Source organism: Numida meleagris, chromosome 3 (genome assembly GCF_002078875.1).
Source record: "Numida meleagris isolate 19003 breed g44 Domestic line chromosome 3, NumMel1.0, whole genome shotgun sequence".
Taxonomy (NCBI): domain Eukaryota; kingdom Metazoa; phylum Chordata; class Aves; order Galliformes; family Numididae; genus Numida; species Numida meleagris.
In genome coordinates this window covers 17,625,139-17,647,590 of record NC_034411.1, presented here as the reverse complement: position 1 = coordinate 17,647,590, position 22,452 = coordinate 17,625,139, and the positions used below count along the sequence as shown (strand labels likewise).

Sequence of the window (22,452 nt, the reverse complement as noted above, 5' to 3'; positions counted from 1 at the left end):
CCCCCCTAAAAATGAGTGCAACGATTATAGAATCATTAATGTTGGAAAAGACCACTAAGACCATCACGTACAACTGTCAGTCCATCTCCACCATGCCCACGTCCCTCAGTGCCACATCCACACGGCTCTTGAACCCCTCCAGGGACGGTGACTCCACCACCTCCCTGGGCAGCCTGTGCCTCACCGCTCCTTCTGGGAAGAAATGTTTCCTACTATCCAACCTGAAGCTCCTCTGATAGCTTTGTCAGCCTTGGGGGGGAAAGTGCTGGATAACATACTGCTTTAAGAACAGGTGAAGTACAACCCAGGTGACTAAATCTCCCTCAGGGTGGATACCAACTTACAGCTCAGAGTGGGAAGGAGCAGCTCGGCACCTGGACAACCACAGGCTGCAAAGGACCTCCAGAAGGCCATCTCCTGGGCAGTGGGTCAGGTGCGTGGCATCTCCACATCTGGTCCGACCTGCCCAGCTGCCGGGGAAGCAGAAGGTGAAGGACCACAGGTGCATCCAGCACCGGCCCTCCTCCCCGCATCGCTGCGGAACGAAGCCCACCATCGCGCCCGGAGAAGCGGAGCGTAGGGGTAAGCACTCAGCTCACTGCACGCAGCACGGAAGACACAGGTGAGTCTTTGGTGCGCGGCCACGGGACGCTCAGCCCTCGCTTTGCGCCGTCCCTCGCGCTGCTCGGCCAGCCCCGCAGCCCCGGTTCTCACGCCTCCAGCACTCACCTCCCCCGGCCCGAGAGCCCCCTGCAGAAACGGAGGGCCGGGCCGCGCCTCCCGGGAAAGCCCGTCACCGGCCCCGGCTGACCTCCCCCCCACACCGCGGGGGGCCGTGCGGGGTTACGCTGGCTGTGACTGGAAGGCGTTCTCGGGGAGATCAGCCTGCGCGGAGCACGACGGGCCGCTGCGGGCGCCCGGCACCAGTTAGGAAATGCCTCCAGGGGGCGGCCTCCCCGCTGCGGAGTGCGCCCGGCGGAGGGCTGGGCTGGGCTAGGCTGGGGTGCGGTGGAACACCTGAGGGAAGCAGGCACGGCGGCAGCTAAACTGTGCTTCAGCCCCGGCGGATAAGCGAGCTCCAAGGGTGGAAATGCCGTCTGACTTGCTGCCATCAGCCGCTAGGTGCCCAGAGGGTCATCCGGCCTCTTCACAACGAGCAATGTCATCTGTATAAGGTGATCCCACCAACTCACCTCGGTCTAAACAATGTAGGAATGGTGTTTGCTGCTTGGTGCTTGAGTTTTCATACTTACAGGCACATCCCTGGAGAAGGCTCTGGGGGACCTGATAGTGGCCTTCCAGTACTTAAAGGGGCCTACAGGAAAGCTGGGGAGGGACTTCTTATAAGGGCATGCAGCAAGAGGATGAGGGGAAGTGGCTTTAAACTGGGAGAGGGTAGATTTAGACTAGATATCAAGAAGAAATTCTTTACTGTGAGGGTGGTGAGGCACTGGATCGGGTTGCCCAGAGAGGCCGTGGTTCCCCCCTCCCTGGAGGCGTTCAAGGCCAGGCTGGATGGGGCTGTGAGCAGCCTGGTCTGGTGGTGGGTGTCCCTGCCTGTAGCAGGGGATTGGAACGAGATGATCTTAAAGGTCTCTTCCAACACAAACCATTCTGTGATTTCTGTCCCTTCTCACCCTGGCCAGGGCCACACTGCCCTCTCAGTAAAGAATTTCTTCCTCACATCTAATCTAATTCTCCCCTCTATTACTTTAAAGCCATTCCCTCTTGTCCTATCACTATCAGACCATGTAAAAAGTTGATTCCTCTCCTGCTTGTAAGCTCCCTTTAAGGCCGCAATGAGGTCTCCACGGACCCCTGTCTTCTCTGGTCTGAACAAGACTCACCCCTTCAGCCTGTCTTCATAGGAGAGGTGCTTCAGCCCTCTGAGCATCTTTGTAGCCTTCTCTGGACCCATTCCAAAAGCTCTACATCTTTCTTGAGCTGGGGGCCCAATAAATTAAGGTTGAATGATAGTTCTGTAGTTAGACTGATTTTATTTACCTGGTGCAGTGATTCTTGAAGAAGAATACAGTATCCAGGAATGAAAAGGGATTTAAAAAATGAGGACAAGCTAATTTTTATTTAAAAATTTTAACTAATTTATTGTTTTCTTTTGTACTTAAAGACATCTTCTGTAAATAGACGCTGTTTGTAAGAGAGCTTTTGCATTGGCCAGATAACTTTTTAACACTCTGTTGCTTGGCCATATCCACAGCTGTGAGTTGGGGATTCAGTTACATTACATAGGAGAGTTTCCTAAAATGTTAGGTCTACAAAGTATGCCGTGTTAACCAAAGCATCACTAATCTGGACAGCTGGAGATGCAGAGCTGAGCGAGGGTCATGTCCTGAGAGTCACCCATTAAATGAGTCTCAACTCTGTTGCAGCTGCACAGCTCTAAACCTCTTTTGGAACCAACTGCCTAAGGCAGCCCTTAATCCTAACTCCCAGCAGTTGTAGCACTCCTCTCCTACTTCTCCAGATCACTCCTTCCAGAGCCTCTTTTCTCGTATTGAGATCTGACCTCTGCTTCTGTCCCTGATGTCCCACCAAATCTTGAGGAGATCTCAATGGGAAGTTCTCTCTTTCCAGCTGAAGCTCTTCTGCTTTATGTGGAATTGATTGGGCCAGAGATGGCACCAAGGTGCATGTCTTCATGCTAATCTGGCTTTTGTACTGTGAATTACTGATATTTTTGTCACTTCTAACTTAGGTACTTACAAGTAACAGTACATACATGTATTTTAATGGTATCTATACAACTCTTTGGTTGCCTGTGATCCACTTGTGTTAAATCAGGAGAGAGACTGCAAGACATGCAGGCACTGAAGGAATAGTTCCAGGGCCACAGAAAACAGGACTTGTGTAGCTAGAGATTAACTGTGCTAAATTTGGAATAGTGCATTTAAATGGAACACAGGAAATCAGATGAAGCAAAAAAAAAAAAACAGCTATGGAAAAGTCCTACAAAATTCTGTCAGATCACTTGGGTTATTAAAAAGCGTCTGTTCCATGCAAACTTGCAGCTTGAGGAAATGGTTGTGATATTTAACCCCAAATATATAATACTACTTTTCCATCTGGTTCTGCTTTTCTCTCTTGTAATAGAACAGATGGAACTGGATATCTGAAGTACTGAATATAGCCAGTATTGATCTCAGCTGTAATAAATGGGAAAAGACAGTAAGAATGTAGCAAGACTCATGTCTCTCCAGCATCTCTTTGCAGGTGGTGACAGTAACACTCAGCAACAGAATTCAGACATGTTTGACCCCAGTTTACACATCTCACCCTGTGGAAGTATCCTGTGTGGATACTTCACTTTCCATTCCTTTGTTGTAGCTAGCTGATGCAAGTGGGAAACATGTAGGTGTTGTGGGTTGTGTTTTTTTTCTTTGTGTGTTTTTATGCATCCTGTTAACATAGGCCTCTGGCTGTTCATCCACGTACATAAAAGGCTGAGATATTTTATTTTAAAGTCACTGAAGCAAGCCTAGAACCCAGAGAAAGCTTAGGTAACAGCTGGTTTCAGATTGTGAATTAAAACTTCTTAGGTGTCTAAAGTAGCGCGGAAGCAGGAATCCTTTCATATCTTTTGTTTTTGAGCATCTTTTATTTAAAATATTTTGTACGTTTCAGCACAGAAGCTCATCTCAGGGTAATGCAGCATTCACTGCTGCTTGTTAACCACACCATTACAGGAATGGCTTTTGTGAAAGTTCTAGACAAGTTCTGGTTGGAAGTCCAACCTAGAACTTTTTTTAGTTTGGTGCATTGAGTTTGATTTCTCTAAACTATGCTCACATGTTATTATTACAAGTGAAATCTTGGTTCTGGATTAAATCCTTTCCATTCAATTATTAAAAACCTCTGAGTTTAAAATGTGTAAATCACAGAGCTCTACCAAAGATGCCGATATACTCGGCTCCTGTGCTCATGTAATGGAAAGAAACAGCTCCGTGGTCAGATAAGCAGCCTGTTTCTTCCTCATAATCCCACTGACATACACATCGTATTTTTCACAAAACTGTGCTGACATCTTTAAATGCCTTCTTGCACAGAGGAAGTAGTGTAATTCCAAATGATGCAGAGCATGTTGTGTTTTGATTACAAAAAGAACACCTACACAACCATCTCGTGCTGTTCTGTCATTTGCAAGAAATGATGGAAACTAAAACAAAAGTTGTCTTCCTGCCACTGTGTCTGTGCAAAGAAGAGACATGCTTCCAGCTCCCCTTTGCCTTACGCAAGTCACATACATGTGGTGAGCACGATACCCAGCAAGCAGGCTCACCTGCAGGTGCCACTGCCCGCAGTTCTACTGAGCTTGAGATAGACGCTGCTAAACTCTGACTGAGAGCCCAGTCACTGTATAGGGTTAGGAAAAAAGGAGGAGAAAAGATATTCTCTCTACTATGCACATCAAAGCACCAAAAATTACAGGTAATTACTCACAGAATTTTACCACGTCCTCAATTTTTCCAGCCTCTTGAACTTAAACACTGATACACTTAATTTTAAGGATATTAGTAATTTCAAGAACACATCTTATATGAAAGTTCAGTTCTAAAAGGCCAACATAAGAGTTAGCAGTTTTTGTAACAAACAGTCATTTGTTTCATATTTTGCTAAGGACTTCAGCAGGTTAATAGGGTGTTTACTGCCACAGTTTATTACCAGCTATGATGTCTTCTATAGTTGTGCTTGTAACATTTCCAGTGTGTACCACTCCATTTTCAGTCTGCTCATAAAATATATTAATAATCTACAATCTTTATAAGCCACCTTAAAATGCAACCAGGATATAATCTTTACTGAAATAAGATCCAAATGCATGCTCTCCCTTGTATTTAATGGAGTGGATTTAATACTGAAAAAATGTGCTTCCAGCCAAAGAACAGGCCCTTGCGTGTGCTGCTTGTGCAAATGACATTTGCCAGCTGTAATGAACTCAAGCTATGAAATTCTAAGCCGCAGAAGGTTATCTATGGCAAATGACTAATGCTTTCTAAATTAAGGCCTATAACTGCACTCTAGTGATTAATGCATTAAATTACTGATTTCTTGTATGTAAGTCTCTTACCAAATGTATTTCTTATTGTGCCTCCAGGCTCTCCTATAATGTACAATAAGCAGGTGAAATACATGATCATTGCTCCCAGTTTTCCGCTAAAGCAGGCTTATACCCACAAAAGATCAACACTGTAATGAAGTCATTATTTCTGGAGACATGCGTTTACATGTCTTGCATAGCTAATGAGATTAGGTCTCTTCACCTTGAGTCTCAGTTAGAATTGTCATGCGAAATATCAAAAATTATTTGTCTTTTTTTTCCCCACCTGGATTTCACAACAAACAGACAAATCTGGGATCTTAATAAACATCCAGCTTTGAAAAAAAAAGTCAAGCTGTGGGCTGTTGAGTGGAGAATTACTTGTGTCTTAGAAAGGTTTTATCAAAGCAGTGAACTCAACAGTTTGTCCACAGAATGGATAGAATAAGACAAGATATGTTCCTACCTGTTGAAAGTTAATTATTCTCCCTTTGTGCATATAGAAGGATCTAAAATGAGGCTCTACAAGTGATATTTGTCTGCTGCAGGAGCATCAATTTTGAGCTAGATGTGTGTCAGTGAGCTCCATTCTTACTGAGCTTGAAGGCTTCAGAGAGGCAGTCTTTGCACTCATGCTTTTATAGCCTTGGCTACCACTGAGTTCAATTAGAAATAGGATTATGTTAATGTGAGCAAAGAAAGGAAAGATCAGCAAAGTTTGATCAATTTATGAAAGCGCTCTACCAGTCTTGATGTTAGAATAACTCAACATACTACACTTTAGCTTAAAAATTCCAATATCATCATTTTAACACTTGCTTTAAAATGGAAGACGATTATTAGACTGAAGTTCCATCTGTTGGAATTAGCGTGGTCAGATCTTGGTAAAACAGCTTAGTGCTATACTTACCTTGCTTTGAATTCTGAAAAATAAGGCAAAAATACACCAAAGGACAGTGTTTTAGGTACAATTCTGGTACAATTTAGGTACAAATGGTTGGTTGTAAGAGACAAATGTGCTCCCATGGTTAAAGCTGCAGGGTCTGGCCTGCAGACTGTGCAGCCCCAGACTCTTAATTCCACACCTGTACGGGGCACACCCCAGTTCTGGGCACTACTGCTGGGCCAGACAGACAGAGCTGCAACTTCCTTCCCCCCTGTGGCCATGCAGAGCAGACCTTCATTCACTCAACACCTGCCAGCCAGGCGTTATCTTGTTCCCCCTATTCTGCAAAACAAAAGCTGACCTGAGCTGAATGCTGGACTGCAGTAAACTGGTCTGCGCTGGCTTCTGTGTTGCTCAATTACCCAGCATTTGTATGTGAGTGTACACGTGCACATACCTGTACAAGCTCAGGTCCCTGCTCACAGAAATGCCCCAGGAATCACACAGTGGTATCAGGTAAGACAGCTGCTAAAGAGAGAGAGAGACCCAAGAAGTAATTCCTGCAGTGTTAACAAAAAGGAGACATGAAGGTAAAACAAAATCCACTGGTAACACCAAAAGAAATGTCCCGTGAAATTGAAAATTGAACATGCTGACAATATGCCAAGTTTCTGTGTGCAACTGGGATTCAAAAGTCAGCACCTCCAAGACAGCCTTGTGCCTCCTCTTGCATTCAAGACATCTGTCATTTAACAGCAGCATATTCAATGGGGATCCCTCGTTGCTTCGTTCTGACCACGTCTCCGAATGTGAAAATGACAGGTGAGCAAAAGAAAAAGCACAGCAAATCACTTTTTGCAGTTCCAGGAATGTTATTCTTTCCAGGATGTCCAAAGCGCTTTATTAGCAAAGTGCATCATATCCTAGAGAAAAGGTCCAAAACGTTTGTTTCACATGGAACGACGTCTGCAAGCATCAGAATAATTATCTGATGTCTTGATACTAGCTCACATTTCTACTAAGAACCAAGAGCAAGTGATCTACTCAGATTCAAGAAGAAGGATGGGCTCCTGTGTGTTCAGGAATAAAACCTGGCACACGTACATTTGCACATGACCTTCCAGCATGTTACTTCATCTGGCAAACATCGCGTGTGGCAAGGGAAACAATGCTTTTGCAACTGTTCCCTGGCTGGGTGACAGCCCCGGTGGACGTGCAGCTCGTAGAATCATAGAACAGAATTATAGAATCATTTAAGTTGGAAAAGACCAAGATCATCTAGTCCAACTGTCAGCCCACCCTCACCACGCCCACTAACCCATGTCCCTCAGTGCCACATCTCCACGGTTCTTGAACACCTCCCTGGGCAGCCTGTGCCAGTGCCTCACCACTCTTTCTGAGAAGAAATGTTTTCTAATGTCCAACCTGAAGCTCTGCTGGTGCAACTTTGGCCATTAAACCATCAGCCTCTTGTCCTATCGCTGTTACCTGGGGGAAAAGGCAACCATCACCTCACCACAACCTCCTTTCAGGCAGTTGTAGAGAGCAATAAGGTCTCCCCTGAGCCTCCTCTTCTCCAGACTGAACAATCCCAGTTCCTTCAGCCACTCCCCATAAAACTTGTGCTCCAGACCTCTCACTAGCTTCATTGCCCTTCTCTGGATACACTCCATGGCCTCCATGTCTTTCTTATACTGTGGGGCCCAAGACAACACAGCACTTGAAGTGAGGCTACACCAGTGCCAAGTACCAATGGCAGGACCTGCCACGGTGGCACCACAGCCCTCCCTGCAGATTGACCAGCCACCACTCAGCCTGCTGTCCCGCAGCAGGTGACGTCCTTTTCTGGGGTCCCTGTTGTAGACCTGCTTCCCCTCATTCCTTCACACACAGGGCCCATCCTAAGCAAGCTGCTTTCATGCTGACAACAGGTTGTTTTCCAGGAGTATATGGAGAAAGAGCTTAGAGTGGGAGGTAGCTCAGTAGATGTGCCATCACTTCTGACTTCATCCACACCTGAGAGTCCAGTCTGTCTGAGAGGAAGTGTTTTTCACATTTGTATGACCTCTTCTTGGATTTTTCCTATCATCTGCTTTGATGTGACAGCAGTTTCTGCTTATTTTGTGCTATCGGCCAAAGCCCCAAAATACTGCTCTTATCTACACCTGTTCCTGCCGTGGAAAGTGCTGCCTAGGGAAATGAGAGAGGCTGAGGAGGCTATGACTCACTGCTTGTAAAGCAACCATCACCTCAGAAATCACAAAATGGCTTGCTGTTTTAAGTAACCACAAAGGTTGCTGTTTTTTTCCTTTCCTTTACTGTATATTTGAGACAATTTTGTGTTTCATGCTTGCGGTACTGTTGGATTTCCAGCTGGCTTGCCTGCAGTGCTGTCACGCCATGTGAGGCTGCTTCAAGGCCAGGCTGAGTGAGCAGAGGCAGCAGGTGGAAGGATGGAGAGAATGGGGAGCAGGAAGGGCCTGTTTGTCACCACACTGTCACTTCACACCTCACCCATTCCTTTTGAACCTGAAAAAGATGATCAAAACTTTCCTGGTTTGGGTTCTCTGCACTGATGGAGCTGCATGGGTCAAGGCCCAGTACGGATGTGCACAGAATTACAGCCCACAATTCTCCATGATCACACTGATGGAGAATTCTCAAGTAGAGTATTTCCCAGTTACCACAGATTTGTGCTTTTTCTTTCCAACTTTCTTCTTGGAATCACAGTTGTGTTTGGCATCTCTATCTACATCCACATTTGGAATTTAAAATCTGTCACTCTGCTTGGCAGCAGTTCCCCCATACATTTTCAGCATATACTCACTGTTCTCCACAGACTTGTTCTTCATTTCTTTCTCCAACTAAAGCCTTAGCTCATTCTCCTTTTAAAGTACAAACCACTCTCTTCACTCTGCAAAACAGAAAAATACCAGTCAAATACCAAAGGTCTTTTCAAACTTTGTTTTTCAGTTTGTGTTATTACACACAACTCTCTGAGCAGCGCCCTGGGGTGCATGCCTTTCTCATTCAGTAAACAATTCTTTTCTACTGTGTTTAAATATGTACTTACATGGCTGAGGCTGCTTCTTTCCAGCAAAGCACTTAAAAACACATCTCACATTGAGATTTCAACACAATCAGAGGCTGATACGTTGTGGGTTTCTGTGCTGATTTTTTCTCCCAGGTTCCTAACTTTGAACATGAAATTTGCCTGCCTTACTGTAGATTCACTAATTCTCAAGGGCACAGTTAATCGGAGTGGAAAAATGAACGTGCAGGGCCAACATGACAACATGGCTAATCCTAAACTTGACTTTTGAAATTATTTTTAAAATTTGTTTGATTCACTTAGTTTTCAGTGGCACTCCCTTTGGAACCAGTGTTGAAAATGCTCCTGCCTCATACAACCAAGGAATATGTGTATACAATGAGCTGATAGTACAATGCTGATTAAAAAATCTAACACAAGAAAACAAGGAAAAGAAATTATGAAGCAGTGATGCATGGGGAGGCCCATTCTGCCATAAACTGTGGCAGAAACATTTCATTTCTTGGGAAAGGATGGCCCTGACCTTTCCTGCCTAAGATATTTAAAATCTACATTTATATATATATATATATTTTTAAACTAGTTTTTAGTTTAAAATCATATTGCGAGAAGAAAAAGCAATTATACGATGAAACAGTGTCAGGTTGTTGTTCTTGCCAGAACTGCAAACTTTGGCAGTGCCCCTCCTGCTGGAAACCAAGACGAGACCTGCGAGTATGAAATCACATTTTAAAACCAGGTTTGGAAGGCAGAAAATCTTCTCAAGAAAATCTGTCCGTGTTAACGGATGGATGTCATTTCCTCCCTTGTTAGCTATTCTAGAGCAGGCAGATCTTTGATTTACATCTGCTATCTCCTAGTGACATAAAATATGGTTTGGTGACACAGTCTAAATGAAGAAACTGAAGGTCAGAGAACAATTAATCACTTTCTCACTCAAAACTTCATACAAAGATATACTTTGTATATCTTTATATTTAGGATACTTTGACATCTGAAGATGAAGACGACGCTTTGCTGAATTTAAAAGGTGCCTCAGAGGGTAGTGGCTTTGTTTTCATTGAAATCACTGAAGCCTCAGGGTCCTGCGTGGTGTAATGAAGCTGTCCTTTCCCAGTGAGCAGCTGTCAGCGCCTGGAGCTGCTGAAGACTATTGATGACCTGTTGCACAGCACCGCGATGTGAAGGCTTACATGAATACAGCATAGCCTCAGTTCAGCTAACTGGAGAGGCAGCATCAGAGAGGTGGCTTTAGGCAATTCTTTCCCCACATTTTCCATAAAACAGAGAGAACATTATCATAGAATCACAGAATGGCTCAGGTTGGAAGGGATCTTACATATCATCCAGCCTCAACCCCCACCAGTGGGCAGGGCTGCCCCCCACCAGACCAGGCTGCCCAGGGCCCCATCCAATCTGACCTGGGCACCTCCAGGGATGGGGCACCACAACTTTTCTGGGCAGCTGTGCCAGGGCCTCACCACCCTCCGAGTAAAGAATTTCTTCCTAACATCTAATCTAAACTTCCCCTCTATTAGTTTAAAGCCATTCCCCCTTGCCCTATCACTATCACACCACATAAAAAGTCAGTCACCCCTCCTGCTCATAAGCTCCCTTCAAGTACTGGAAGGCCGCAGTGAAGTCTCCAGAGCCTTCTCTTCTCCAGGCTGAACAAGCCAGCTCCTTCAGCCTTTATCACCTAAATCTTTTAGTAGCTATGTCTATCTCCAATAAGATGCATGTGTGACTGGTCAGTGCGGGACTATAAGCTCAATTAAAATGCTGGACTTTTTACAGCTGCCACAATGTCCTGTTAGTGCCTGGCTTCAGTGCTCCTGGAGCTGTACTGGAGCTACACATACTCTGCAATGTGAATGCATACATAAGCAAACCTGGTGCAGTGGTTGTACAAAACACACTGGGCATCTGACTGTGGCACTAGGCTAACCATCCTGTTTGCTGCAGCACTCCAGTGAAAGCCAATTATACCAATCTTCAGTAACATCTATATCAGAGACAGACTGCAGACATTTATAGTCTTCGTCAATGAACAGGCTCAGCTAAGCTAAATTGTTCTGCAAAGCTTTATAGTAAGTAATTAACCCTGAGTTATCAACAACAGACAGCTATGGTAATGGTTACAAAAGAAAGAACAACTGGTTGTGCAGTCATTAGCTCTAGAGCACCAAATGAGGCAGGCAAACAGCACGGGCTGTTGTGGAATTAATAGGAGGGACGGCAGCAGCAAGTGCCATCTCCCGCAGGGAGGGACAGTGGCGGGGGGCTGAGGTAGCTGCTGGAAGACACTTGCTTTGGCAACAGCAGCCTGTACACAGCAGTGGATAGATGGAAGTCAGATGCTGATGGTAATAAGGCGCATTAAAAATAAATCTAGCCTAATTAGGTATTTAAAAAAAAAAAAAGACATGAACCTGACAGCTTAGCAACTGGCAGCTGTTTAGTTCTAGCAATTATCCCAAGGATAACAAATCCATACTGGAGCACCGGAAAGCAGGCAGATGAAGTGCCTGGCTGTGCACTCTGTGCCCCCCAAACTGGGTTGACAGTGCCTGTTTTCTGAAGCTATGGGCTCACTAGTTTTGGAAAAGAGGGTACATTTAACATCTCTAACACTGAACCCCCTCCCTAAAATATTAGCTAATTCTTCAAAAGCCTTTGGCTGTATGCTTGTGGAGGAGCATTCACCTGCACCTGTGAATTCAGGGCCAGTGAAAGTGAGCTGACAATCTCGGGACCTCAGCAGACAGATCCATCACGCACACAGTGATGCGGGCTTCCCTCAGCATCCCACCCTAACGACTTCCACGCGCCATTTGTCAGCAGAGTGAGGAACGCTGTGTCCCTTCTTGTCCTCTCTGCTGAGAGTGTAAATGAGGAAGGCAAATATGAGCAACCTCTTCGGAGGGATCGGATGTTGCCTGCTGGGTACTGCGCTGCAATTAAGCAACTTGTTTCACATCCCAGCATGACCAAGACGGCAGGGTGAAACGGGAGCATGTCAGTTAGAAAAAAAGAGAAGGACAGTCAAAAGATGAGCAGAGAGGAAACAGTAAAATGGAAAATACGGCCCACAAAAAAAGAGCATGTCATGCCTGGGGAGCAGAGGAGCATTTTGCAAGCAGAAGCTTGCAAAAGAGGCTGCTGACCCCCCCCAGACAAGGAAGCATGTCTTTCCTCTCTGTTGCTTGACTCTATTTTGAACCATTTACATTAACCTAACAGCCCCCTCTGTTCTTCCCAGAGAACATTGGGAACTTGTTCACATAACACCCTGGACATTATTAAAATGTAAGCAGCCTTTCTTCCTCCTCCAAGTTTCTGGTTGGGATTTGTCTGGTTTTTTTTTTCTGTGTGGCTGCACGTCCTGACATGGGACAGTGACAGCAAAGCAGGGCCTCTCCCCGCCGTAGTGCAACCTCGTGGCAAATTGCACTGAAGGGAAGGGAAATGCTCTTGACAAGGGGACTTGATGCTGGGTTTGGGGCAGATGTTCACTTACTTTCTAGTTCTTCCTGCTCCCAAGGATCCCTGGGAGCCCAAGGACAGGAGCTGGAGACGTGCGTCTTTCATCTGTGCGGCTCCTCATCTGACAGCTGATACACTGCGTCAACAGCTGCAGCACTGCGCAGACAGGAACAAGCAGTTTTTGTGGCCTAGGAAGGAAGTTTTGCATAAACATGACAATGGTTTCTGCATTCCAGCACCTGAGCTGCTGTTTTCCCTTGAACTCAATAGGTGTCTTCAGATAATTGCCTAGAGAGGATTTACTTCGCCTAATGCACAGGGAGTATTAGAGGGGCTGCATTCATTTGGCTGCCTAAGATAGACCCAAAACCCAGAAAATCCCGTATTTGGATTTGTCACAGAACAAAGTTCTGAAATCAATGTCACTGTAATGCAACAGGGCTTACTTCACAGGATTTCACTGGAGTTCAGCACACGCTACATGAAAAGCTTATTTTGGTGGAATAGAGAATATTTCTGGCTTTAATAAATGCTGACCGGTTTGCCCAACACCATCAGTTTGGTATGCAGTCAGCCCCTGTTTATCTGAAATGTTCTAAAAAAATCCCTCACAACAGAGCTTTATGGCAGCTTCCTCAGACCATCTCCTCCTGCCTGTGACCATCCCTAAGGCAAGAAGGTTTATCCGAATATCTAACCCCAGTTTCTGCTGCAGCTAAGCCTATTATATTTGTCCTATTTATGTGGATGCTTCCCTTCTCAAAATATGCCTCTTACAGAAAACCAAAATTCTCTGTCCCCTCAGGTCATCTGTTGTTTACACTCAGCACTACATGATCTAAAATGTGACCTGTGAGCACAGGCTTTTCCAGTAGTTGTTGATTCTCTCTGCTTGGCTTCCCTCCAGCCACTTCACATTTTCCTAGAAGAGGGAAAAAAAAAAAAATTGCTCAACATTTGACACAGCACTCTCACTGAGGCCTGAGTAGGGCTGAGTGGAGCTGAAGGATCGCTTCATGCATTTTAGAAGTTACGGCTCTGTGTAAACATCCTCATATTGACATTTAACATTTTCACAACAGCCAGGTCCTGTTGACTCATGCTCAGGTTGTGATTCACTCCCTGCAGAGCTGCTGCTAGACCTCGGATCCCCACCCTTCCCCCAGTGCACTGCAGGTCAAGCCCTTGTTTGTAAGCTGCTGTTGAAGGCTGGCATGTTGCTCACTTTTTCCTCCTCCTCCTCTTTCATTTTTAGAAACAGCATGCCAAAGCCAGTTCTTGTTTTTCTTTCCTGGAGTTCTCAGTACGTACCCTCTCCTCCCTCTGCTGACAGCACATGGGTTGTCTGTCTTCACTAACGTGCTGCTTCTCCCCTCACCAACAAAGGTTTCCCCGGGTTTGTTTTTTATTCACATCCAGACAGCTCAAGTGAAAACAGCTCATGATCTGCATGAGATGCACTCCTCCCATCTGGCTTCATTTGCACAGGGAACATACTGTCACGATCTTTGCAGCTCTCCAGCCCCTAAGGGCCCCAAAAACATCCACCTTCCAGAAGCTCTGGCTCGGAGCTCGCGGTGACCCGAGCTCTCTGGCCAGGGCTGGGGGGCAACTGCTTCCCTCAGCCCAGGGAACCAGCTCACACGTTGGGGTGCGAGTGCAGATCCAGGGGCCAGCAGAGCTTTTCCTGACAATTTCAGCCCAATGCAAAAGAAAAGCAGAAACAGTCTTCTGTTCTTTCCTGAATATTCAAGCGTGAAAAACCTCTGAACTCAAATCACACGAGTATTCTCCCCATAATACTCTTTCAGGGAGACCTATAAGCAAAGAGTAAAAACCTCTTTTTCACCTTTGCAGATTATATTTAGTACATAGCTATCAGAGGATTGTCAAGCAATATCAGTACATCAGTGTTTTCTAGTGGAGGTGCAATTCTGCACTTTTTAAAATAACAATGGTCTAATAAGCCACAAACTTAAATTTATTGAGCTACTCTGTCTGACCTCCTTAGCAGAATGGCTGCAATACAATGCACACAGCAGCGTAAATCTGTACAGTTTCAGAAGCTTTCATAACAGAAATTAATGAGTAGAAGTCTAAAAATTTCATAAAGAATGAAATTTTGCAAACTGTTCAAAGACCAGCCAAGGCAGATTTCTTAATGTTTTGCAGAGCACCTATAGTAAGTTCAATACTTTTCAATGACATTATGAAAGAAAAATCACTCAACTGACCACAGGCTTGCAAGGTACTTCAAGGCTGGTGTTACAGCACCCTCAGCTTGTTTGCTGGTGTGACAATGAGGAACTTCAGCTGATTGTGGAAATACTTCTGGAAAGCATGGGACCTAAAAAGAAGGGAGGTGGCAAAGGAAGTACTAATACCTGACAGATATGGTGGCAACTGAGAAAATTTCACCTGAAAAAATTGCAGATCTTATGTAGCAAGAATAGAAGATAATGTGCAATATGTAGAATCACTGAATCATCTAGGTTAGAAAAGATCTTCAAGATCACCAAATCCAACCACCAAGCTGACCATGTCCTTAGGTGCTACAGCCACATGCCTCTTAAATCCCTCCAGTGATGGGGATTCCACCACTGCCTGGGGCAGCCCGATCCAGTGCTTGACCACCCTCTCTGTGAAGAAATCCTTCCCAGTATGCAATCTAAACTCTCCTGGTACAACTTGAGCCCATTTCCTCACATCCTATCACTTTTCACCAGAGAAAAAAGAATGACACCCACCTCACAGCAGTCTCCTTTCAGGCAGTTGTAGAGAGAGATGAGGTCTTCCCACAACCTCCTCTTCTCCGGACTAAACAATTCCAGTTCCCTCACTTGCTCCTCATGTGTTTTAATTTCTAGTCCCTTCACCAGCTTCATTGCTTTTCTCTGCACAAACTCGAGTAACTCAATACCCTTCTTGTAAGAGGGGGCCCAAAGCTGAACATAACATTCGAGATGTGGTCTCACTAGGACTGAGTACAGGGGGATGATCACCTCCCTGCTTCTGCTAGCCACACTATTTCTGCTACAAGCCACGATGCCATTGGCTTTCTTGGCCAGCTGGGCACACTGTTGGCTTATGTTGAGCCTGCTGTCAACCAGCACCCTCAGGTCCTTTTCTACTAGGCAACTTTCCCCAAGGCTGCCCCAGGTGCAGCACTCAGCACTTACCCTTGTTGAATGCCTTACAATTGTATGTGGTTCCTCTATCCAGCCTACCCAGATCCCTCTTGAAAACCTTCCTGCCCTCAAGCAGACAAACAATCCCACCTAACTTGGTATAATCTGTGAACTCGTTAGGGTGTGCACTCAATCCTCTCATCCAGTTCACTGATAAATATATTAAACCAGCCCCAGTACTGAGCCTTGAGGAATGCCCCTCCTGACTGTCTGACAGCTGGACTGATCTCCATTCACAGTGACCCTCTGAGCCCACCCATCCAGCCAGTTCTTTACCCAGTGATCTGTATACCTGTCCAAGCCACAAGCAGCCAGTTTCTCCAGGAGAATACTGTGGGAAATGGTATCAAATGCTTTACTGAAATGCAGGGAGACAACATCCACAGCCTTTCCCTCACCTACTAAATGGGCTACCTTGTCATAGAAGGAGATCAGGTTAGTCAGGCAGAACCTGCCATTCATAAACCCATACTGGCTGCTTCAGATCACTTGACTGTCCCTATTGTATGGTGTGATGACATTCAGGATGATCTGCTCCATGACATTCCCTACTACTGAGGTAACACTGTCCTGTAATACATGTTCACTAACCTCCAATCAACTGGGGCCTCCTCAGTTAGCCAGGTCTGCTGGTAAATGGCAGAAAGTGACTTGATGAGCGTTTTGCCAGCTCCTTCAGTACCACTAACAGAATCCCATCTGGCCCCACAGACTTATGAATGTTCAAATGATGTAGGAGGTCAGTTTCCTGCTGGACTCCAGGTGCTTCACCTAATACCCTTTCATCATCTTCCAATGCAGAAGGCTGGGCACCCTGAGAACAATTGGTCTTACTGCTAAAGACTGAGGCAAAAAAGGCATTAAGTACCTCAGCCTTATCCTTACCTTTCATCACTGCGTTTCCTCTCACACTCAATAAAGGATGGAGATTATCCTTAATACTCCTTTTGCTGTTGTTCTATTCAGAAAAGCATTTTTAAAATTGTCTTTTACTGCACTAGCCAAACTGAGCTCCAGTTGGGCTTTGGTCCTTCTATTTTTTTGCCTGCACAGCTTGACAACAGCTCTATAGCCCTCCTGAGTTGCCTACTCCTTTCTTCAGAGTTCATAAACTCTCTTTTTTCTTCCCAAGTTCCTGAAGAAGCTCTCTGTTCATCCAGGCTGGTCTTCTCCCCCACCAGCTTGGCTTTCGGTGCACTAGAATGGACTGCTCCTGTGCCTTCAAGATTTTTTTCTTGAAGAAGGTACGAGACATGAAAGTAATATAATTCAAAATGATCTCACCAACAATACTGTGGAATAATTGAGATTATACTAATAATTGCCTCTCTACTGCACACTGTTCTGTTTTTTTTTTTTTTTTTTTGTCTCCATTAGCTTCTTACTGCCATATAGCATTGCTGACAGGGTGCTCATAAACACTTTCTTGAATGTTAGCTGCAAATCTATCGTACCACTGCCCTGACTCATCAGTGGGGTCAGTAAATGCTACCACAATGTAAATAAATAACTAAACAATCATAAAAAAAAATAGAGCAACTTGTAGCGATCCTCTACTTAAAGCAATAGAGATATCAGAGGCTTACTTTGAATATAAAAATCAGAACTTGGTCTCATTTTTTCCTTTGCTTTGGATAAGCCCACAATGGCAACCTCCACCATTAACATATGGTGAGTTCTTCCTTAAAACACTGCCAGTTTAACATATGTTTCATTTGCGCAATATCATAAATAAGGTGGGAAATTCGCTCAGCTTTCAAGAAGCACATGAAGCAGCCAGGAATTTTCCTGACAAATAACGAATAGCCTGTGATACCACAAGGGTGAACTATTCCTACAGTCTTTAGCACAATCCTCTGGCATTGCATGCAGAAGAGAGGAAAGCCAACAATAACATCTACATAAGCTGTGCCATTGCTGCACCCATTTAATGTGCTCTGCGTAAATAAAACCATTCTGTCCAATTGGAACTAGATAATGGATATAGAATGCTATAGAGCGGGGGTTCTTCTGTCATCCCATCATCCCATCTTTCAAGTGGGAGCTGGTGAAAGAAGCGAGGAAGGGGAAAAAAAGGCCAACTAGACACAGTCTGTTAAGTCAAAAGAACTGAAACTGAGCTTTATTTTTTTTTTTAAAGTATTCTACAATAATGGCTCAGAATACCACCGCAGCGCACAGGGACAAGGCAGTGCTCTGGGCTATGACTGTAGATTACTCCAGTGTATGTATTTGTCAAAGCTTAGGAAAGGTTGAAACATGGCAGTTCAACGTTTCTTAAGCAAATATTTCATAATTTTAACACTTTCTAGGTCTTTCATATGATAGCAGGATTTATCAAATGCAATGTAGTCACAGAAGTCTTGCATAAATACAAATATTGATACTTTACCTTGATTATTGTATATTATATAAATTCTGTCTTACCTTTAAAAAAAAATCTCCAGGTCATTATGTGACCTGGAGTCTTTCCTTTTCTTTCTCTTTAAGAGTTTTAAATATATATATATTTATATATATTTGCTATCATACATCAAAGTACATATGAATCCCATCATTTCTGCTGTATTTTCTGCAGACATAGTCTGAAACAAAATCACCAACAACCAAACCATAAGCTTTCTGATTAACATAGGAAAATCAAAGAGGATCTTTCCTCTTGTGTGTGTGTGTGTTTCAGGACTAGCTGGTTTTTTGTTTTTTTATATACTTGAAAGGATTCTTCATAAACTAGAGGTCCATAGATCATTTAAAGCAGTCTTTATAAGCAAATTTACATACTTTGACATGCTTCTGTGAGGCAGTTAGTATCAAAATCCAACAGTATTTCTACAGAACCATATGACTTTCTGCGATGCAGATATACATTTCATTTCTAAAAAGCCACAGTTCTTTTTCTACATCTCCTCTCATCAAATCCCCAGGATTCATTCATAAAATTGCTGTTCTGAGCGCTGATGCTGTTATCTCCACTGTGGATTAAGATGTACACGCAATCTGGTGACATCATCATGTGGAAGATTGGTAAGTACCCTCCCCAGATCCACAGACAGTCCTTTCTATCTCTTAAGTGCTCAGGATTCATGTCACCCAACAGTGCAATGTGATGATGACATGTCTCCATGCAGGCTAAGGATCTTCTTCCATCAAAGGAATCTCTAGAGGAAAAAGAGAAATGGTATTGATTACTAACTGGGACTTCCCTTTAGATTTTTTCAGAGTAGTACTATTAGTAACTCTGAAAAAATATAAATGCAAAAATCTGAACAATACATACAGTGTCTCCAATTCCATACTCTATATGAAAATCACAGACTCATAGAACTGTTTGATTTGGAAGGAACCCTTAAAGGTCATCCAGTCCAATTCCCCTGCAATGAACAGGGACACCTACACCAGATCAGGTTGCTCAGATTAACCTACTAAGACTATCCATGTTTTCTAAAACAAGTTAGGCCAACCAAACCTAAGTACAAACATCCTTTCTACTACATTTAACAAGGAATTGGCATTCAGAGTAGGCAGAGCCTTACTGTCATCATCATCATTCCTCCCACCTCCTTCCAGCTGTCCTCTCCCACTTGTAATGCCATTAAAAGTCAGCCCCAACCCTATGGTGCGGGAGACTTCTTCCACTGCGATCTTTACCCACACTTCTTTCAAATGTCTCTAAGGAAAGCTATCTAGTTTCTTTAACAAGCTGAGAAGGCTCTGTTAGAACTAAATGAAATTGTATCAATGCATGCTCATGATTTAAATGCAGACAATAATATATGATGATCTCCCTTCTAATACAGGGTCCTGTCCTGTGAGTATGGACATGGGAGTCACAGCATAAGAACATGAAGTATATGTAAATACGCACATGCCTTGGACTGAAAAGTTTGTCATACATGCTGACATCATGAGTTTGTCAATGAAGGCTGCAAACTCTGACTGGGTATGAAGTACACGGTGAAAGTAAAAAGCAGCTCAGCTGGCTTTATTGTTGCTCTGTCTGTACAAGCAAACATCTATGGACTCACATTTGGCACCCACGTGAGACTCACCATCTGTAATATCAACCCGCGGGCTCGTGGACACAGCCTCCCCGGCAGTGCTCCGGGACACATCAGTTTGATCTGAGCCAGCAAGCGCTGCTGCTTGGCACGCCGGGGGAGAGTACAAGCTTTGGAGCAGTTCAGAGGAGCCTGACTGACTCTCACAGCTCTCAAATTCACTTGGCAGCATGTCTGTAATCCTGGGGCCAGGATAAGCAGGAGGACTTTGATCTTCTGTCTGCAAAATATGCCCCTGGTCTGCTGTGGCCGAGTATCCAGGTGCCAGAGCACTCAGGCTGCTGCTTACAGCTTCATCGTAGGAAGGCAGCATGACAGGAACACCATCCACTACCACGAAGTCGGGGTCACCCACAGAGCCCTCCTGGTTGCCTCTATGTCAAACACAGGGAAATGATCACAGAGAGCCAGAGCATTTCATAGAATCGTTTAAGTTGGAAGGGACCCTTAAAGGCCATCTGGTCCAACTCCCTGCAATGAACAGGGACATCCGCAGATAGATCAGGTGCTCGGACCCCATCCAGCCTGACTCTGAGTGTCTCCAGAGATGGGGCACCCACCACTGATCTGGGCAACCGGTGCCAGTGCCTCACCACCCTGACTGTGAAAACCTTCTTCCTTATATCCAGTCTAAATCTCTCCTCTTTTAGTTTGAAACAATTTCCCCTTGTCCTATCACAACAGACCCTGCTAAAGAGTTTGTCTCCTTCTTTCTTACAGACCTCCTTTATATACTGGATTTCTGAAGCATCTTGGAGCAACTACTGAACATAAGGAAACACAACACTTCCTAACAGCACAAATTGATGCTACAGGGCCATTAACATTCCCAGAAACGTCTGCGTCACAGGTCTGCAAAAATCTGTTCAGACTGACAGTCAGGTGGTATCCGTTACAATCGGATAAATGAAACAAGTAATGTGAAGCACAGTTTAGAGAAGGGAAGGAAAACAGGTGCTTGGAGGAGATAAGGAGCGCCATTTGCTGTACCATGCACAGCAGGTATCATGGATATGAGATCACAGATGTTGCTCAGCAGTCACAAGTGTCTGAACCCCTGGAAAGATGTGGGCTAGAGAAAAGAAGTTATTGCAGCATATGTAAACAGGCTGTTATGGGATGGCAGGGTTTTGGTTGCCAGATATTGGTCTCCTTCAGTTCTTGCTTTCAAAGGACAAAGGCATTTAGCCAGCATTAGGCTGGTTTCCTTTAAAAACAAACATTTATATTATGTTGGGAAGGTATGGTAAATCCTGAAGTATCTGTTTTGTAGTCAATTAAATCACAATAGAGACTCAGCAGAAATGAGTTGGTCCCAGGTACCTTTGGGACAGAAAAGTCTCTGGGAATTGAGGCCCACCTTGCCAAATAATCCATATATTTTCACGTACATACACTTAACAGTAAGATCGCTAATTTCATTCTCCTCCATTCGCCTGAGGACATATTTAGTAATATACAGCTTTTTACCTCTCCCCTAGGTACATGGTAGAATAAAGACAGAAGAAAGAGAAGGAGTAACCCAGTCAAGGCCCATAGCAAACTGAGCACAGACTGAAGCCTCAGAGCGGATCTACATGTAGATACAGCACTAGCTCTGCCTAAACTTCAGCACACCTGTCTTTGTTTTTCCAGTGGTATGATAATAATAATACCACCTACCCACCTGTCTCTTGATGAGTGCTGTGACAAATGCTCAATGACAAATGCTCATAGTATTTTATGGAAGTAAAGGAAGATGTAGGAGATGCTTATGAGGGGAAAGCAAACTTTAAATTTAATTTTGTCCACAGGAAAAAAAAAGCAACCCTCTTCCGTAAAATTTACATTACTAAATCTACAGAACTTAAAAAATTAAAGCCCCCCTGCACCCAAAATTGAGTATTTTAAACTATTTTTGCAGTCAATTTTTATGTGACTGTCAACTTTTTTACATGCAGAATCAGGAATTCTCAGTAGTTAGCAGAGCTGTAATTGCTCCCAAAATGAGTCTGGCAAACTTTGCTTTTTATCTTAGTTACAGAAAGTTCTGCAGTTCCAGGGGTGCTGGTCTCTGCAGGTAGATGAGAGTGTGGAAATGGAATTGAGGGCCTCAATCTTAATAAAACAAAATAATAATAAAATAACATAATAAAATAATTAAAGAAAACAGTACAAACCTTGGAAGGAAGTGTGTCTTAAATTTGGTCTGGAACATTCTGGCTAAAATGACCAGTAGAAGTACTAATAAAACACTGGTAGCAGTAAATGCCACTATTTTCCATGTAGTCAGGAGGGTCTCCTGTGTATTTGGCCAGGTTTGTTCTGCAACAAAATGACAATAATACCACAGTTGTGCTTGATCATTACTGTTGCTATTTTATATTAATTCAACAATATTCAGAAGGGCCAGTTGGGATGAGAGATTTCTTATATGCCTGTTTTATATGCACATACGTATACATGAATCAAATTTACACCCATTAATCTAATCCCAGATACCAAAGCAGCCTTAACAGCAAGCTGTCACTGGGGCCAGACCTTGTTTTTCCTCTTGATGTTATTTTTATGTGTGCAACCATAGATTTAGCTTATATACGTATTAAAATATCAACATTCAAAAATACATTTGAAGAGCTAAGTATTGAAATGGTTTAGGATCACTCAGGAAATAAAATATGCTGCATTTAATGGCACCTTAAATCAATGTTTGTCACTTAAGCATGAAACAATGCATTTCACCAGAC

The 22,452-nt window shown here is 44.0% G+C and overlaps 2 protein-coding genes and 1 long non-coding RNA gene across 8 annotated transcripts in view; 1 reads left to right on the top strand and 2 right to left on the bottom strand.

Moving 5' to 3' along the window:
• TLR5 (toll like receptor 5) overlaps window positions 1–16,794 on the bottom strand; it is a 33,574-nt gene extending 16,780 nt beyond the window's left edge. For 2 of the 6 annotated variants that reach the window (XM_021393262.1, XM_021393257.1), the window contains exons 1-2: window positions 730–1,175; window positions 345–470 (exon numbers count right to left, since the gene is read on the bottom strand). In XM_021393262.1, the coding sequence (XP_021248937.1) occupies window positions 345–470; window positions 730–1,112 (509 nt within the window). In that variant the 5' untranslated portion in view covers window positions 1,113–1,175. Of the gene's footprint in view, window positions 1–344; window positions 471–729; window positions 1,176–6,399 lie in introns of those variants that run through there. The other 4 variants (XM_021393260.1, XM_021393261.1, XM_021393259.1 and 1 more) reach the window with 4 other exon arrangements.
• LOC110397219 lies at window positions 1,018–22,408 on the top strand. The gene is made up of 4 exons (XR_002437630.1): window positions 1,018–1,175; window positions 18,593–18,692; window positions 19,466–19,608; window positions 20,447–22,408. It is a non-coding gene; the product is annotated as an uncharacterized LOC110397219 (long non-coding RNA).
• Window positions 18,648–22,452, bottom strand: part of SUSD4 (sushi domain containing 4) — a 43,643-nt gene continuing 39,838 nt past the window's right edge. Inside the window, exons 6-8 of the mRNA XM_021393266.1 lie at window positions 21,886–22,030; window positions 19,718–20,100; window positions 18,648–18,826 (exon numbers count right to left, since the gene is read on the bottom strand). Coding sequence (XP_021248941.1) covers window positions 18,798–18,826; window positions 19,718–20,100; window positions 21,886–22,030 — 557 coding nt within the window. The 3' untranslated portion in view covers window positions 18,648–18,797. The remainder of the gene's footprint in view (window positions 18,827–19,717; window positions 20,101–21,885; window positions 22,031–22,452) is intronic.